This window comes from Wolffia australiana, chromosome 8, assembly GCF_029677425.1.
Source record: "Wolffia australiana isolate 7733 chromosome 8, ASM2967742v1".
In the NCBI taxonomy this organism is placed as follows: Eukaryota; Viridiplantae; Streptophyta; class Magnoliopsida; order Alismatales; family Araceae; genus Wolffia; species Wolffia australiana.
This window is the reverse complement of record NC_135842.1, coordinates 16,134,545-16,137,500: the sequence shown is the minus strand read 5'-3', so window position 1 is coordinate 16,137,500 and position 2,956 is coordinate 16,134,545. Positions and strand designations below refer to the sequence as shown.

Below are 2,956 nucleotides of genomic sequence, written 5' to 3'. Positions count from 1 at the left end.
AGAAAGATAGACCTAGACAGAGAGAAATAAGATATGCCCAGAGAGAGAGAGAGAGAGTTATGAGCCTGAGAGATACAAAGAGAGAAAGCGATAAATAGATTGACCGCCAGAGAGGAGAAAGAGAGACCGAGAAAGACAAAGAGGAAAGAAAGAGAGAGAGATAGAGCAACAGAGATCGAAAGAGAGAGCGGAGTGAATGAGAGAGAAAGAGAGCATCATAAAGATAGAGAAAGAGATACCGAGAGAGAAAGAGAGACAAAAAGAGTAAGGGAGAGAGAGAGGACGCAAGGAGATTATTGAAATCTCTGTTGTGTCTTAGAGTTAACATAAGTACATTCAAACGTGTTATACTTCACGCCCACGGGTGAGATTGGGATGGATACGTTCCACAAAATCAAGTGCCAGTCTATGACGACATCTAATCGTCCGAGACCTCACTAGGAGAAAACTTCAGTACAGTAGAAGAAGATCCGGCCAAAAATAGGGATTCGCGCAGAGAGAAATAAACTAAAAAATGAAGACAAAGATAAAGAGTCGTCAACGGTTGAGGAAAAATCAAATGAGTCGTCCACGCTCTCAATATTTCTGTCTTTTTCTCGCTATCTCTCGCTCATTATTTCTCTCTTTTTCTCCCTCTCTCTCGCTCAGTATTTCTCTCTCTCTCTCGGTCTGTGTTTCTCCCTCTCTCTCGCTCAATCCTTTTCTTTTTTTTTCTCTCTCGCGGTCTGTCTTTCTCCTTTTTGCTCCGTTATTCTTTCTCACCTTCGCATTCCCTCGCTTAATCTCGTCTCTTCATTATTCGCTTTCTGCATTACGTTCTCTCTGTCTTTCTACTGTTGTTTCACTCGGGCTCTCTCTCTCTCGGTAACGCTATCTTTCTCTCCTTCACTAATGTCGTATTTCTATCTTTCTCCCACTATCTCTCTCTCTCTCTCTCTCTCTCTCCCTCTCTCAGTTTGGCATTTTCGCTTTTTCTCTAACGCTCGCCATTTGTCTTCCGCGCTCCCCTCTCTCGCTAAATCCGCGCACTCCCCTGATTAATGAGACGAGGCGAGCGCAAACGAAGCCTCTTGGCAGAATCTCTCTCCCTCGCGGTGAAACCCAGAGGGAAAGACTATGAGTAAGAGAGAAAGAGAGCCCGAGAGAGCAGTGAGAGAGAAGGAGAGAAAGAAAGAGCGGGAACACAGTAGAAGAAGATCCGGCCAAAAATAGGGATTCTGCCATCTCTCTCTCTCTCTCTCTCTCTCTCTCTCTCTCTCTCTCTCTCTCTCTCTCTCCCTCTATCTCTCTCTCTCTCTCTCTCTCTCAGTTTGGCATTTCCCCTCTTTCTCTATCGCTCCCCCTCTCTCCTCCGCCCCCCCCTCTCTCGCAAACTCGCGCGCTCCCTGATTAATGAGACGAGGCGGTTTTTCTTTCTCTCTTTCTACTCTCGGTCCATCATCCTCTCGCTTACAAGCAATCCAAAGGCTGAGTGACAATATCGAAGTACAAACCAAGCGCTTTTCTACCGAGATACAGGCCCTTCGTTCGCGGTTTTCTACCGAGATACAAGCCCTTCATTTCTAAAGCCTTTCGGCAGAATCCGCAGTAGATGCACTTGGTCATGTCGATGTCGTACCCGCGAAGCCGAAAATACAAGGAAAAAAGAAAAAAACCGAGTTCGGGTTGCCTGAGGAGATAAAAAAAATGCTAGAGTACGCGCCTCGTGGTTCGGCGGCTCCCGTCTCCACGTTGTTCGCCCCAGTGGGGATGGCCTGTGCGGGGCAGGCCTGATCACGCACAGAAGAACGGTTAATTCTTCCTTAAAATGATGTTTTTCTCCGAAGGTGATTTCACTGCATGAGACCTCGTACGACAGTAAGAGTTATCTTCTGCGGGCGAGTGTTATATTTGATAAAGATCGAGCGGCGTCAGGTCTTCCCTGGTTCACGTCTGCAGAGCCGATGAATATTACAAACCACTAACAGACTAACTCGACGGGAAATATTATAAACTGCGAGTTGATTCGGTCTTGGGCCGTCACCTGAAAATTCAATGCAAAACCACGTTGGAAACTCGGGAAGGAGCTCCTACGCTTCGAGCCACACCGGCGGAACAATACCATGTTCAGTGCAGAGTGCGAGGTCAGCTCCATCCACGTCCCCCCGAGAAAACAAAAGAGAGGAAGCCAAGTCAAAATCGCAACCGACTAGGGCGAGTCTAATCTTAATTACTGGCGGCTCACGCTCGGCGCGGGGCGAGTTAACATCTGTATAGCCGGGATAATCGCGCCGTTCAACGCGCTTTGTTTCTGCACTAAGTATGAGGATGGGGGATAGGAAGCCTACTCGATGTTTCACGCCGAGTTATTTGTTTATAGGCTCCAAGTATCGGCTTGCTGGCTGAGGGTACAAAGATGTCTATAAATGCCGTAGTCCGGATGCTTGCATGCATAGAGCGAAGAACTCCGAGTCCAACGAGAGAGGAGAAGATGGCATCGGGAAATCTTGCATGCGCGACACTCGCCATGGTGGCCTTGGGCTTGGCTCTGCTGCATCCGACCTATGCCCAAAACACCGTAGCCGACTATCTTGGGTTGCACAACTACGCCCGCGCTATGGTAGGCGTTGCTCCCCTGAGCTGGGACACAGATATTCAGGCGGACGCGCAGAACTATGCCAACCAGTTGGCCGGTGCGTGCACTCTTCAGCACTCCCAGGGTCCCTACGGCGAGAATCTCTACATGGGATACGGGGACGCGGCGGAAGTGGTAGGGACGTGGGTGGGAGAGAGCCATTACTACGACCCCAGCAGCAACCAGTGCATATCCGGGCAGGTGTGCGGCCATTACACTCAGGTGGTGTGGGGAGACACCCAGAGGGTCGGTTGTGGCCGCTCCCAGTGCAGCTCGGGGGCGTACATAGTCGTCTGCAACTACGACCCACAAGGAAATTGGGTAGGCCAGAGGCCATTTTAA

The 2,956-nt window shown here is 49.5% G+C and overlaps 1 protein-coding gene across 1 annotated transcript; it reads left to right on the top strand.

The window, feature by feature from the left end:
* The first annotated feature begins 2,470 nt into the window (after positions 1 to 2,470).
* Positions 2,471 to 2,956, top strand: LOC144707153 (pathogenesis-related protein 1B-like). Its single transcript, XM_078580269.1, has one exon. It carries the CDS (start codon positions 2,471 to 2,473, stop codon positions 2,954 to 2,956), a length of 486 nt encoding a protein of 161 aa, XP_078436395.1.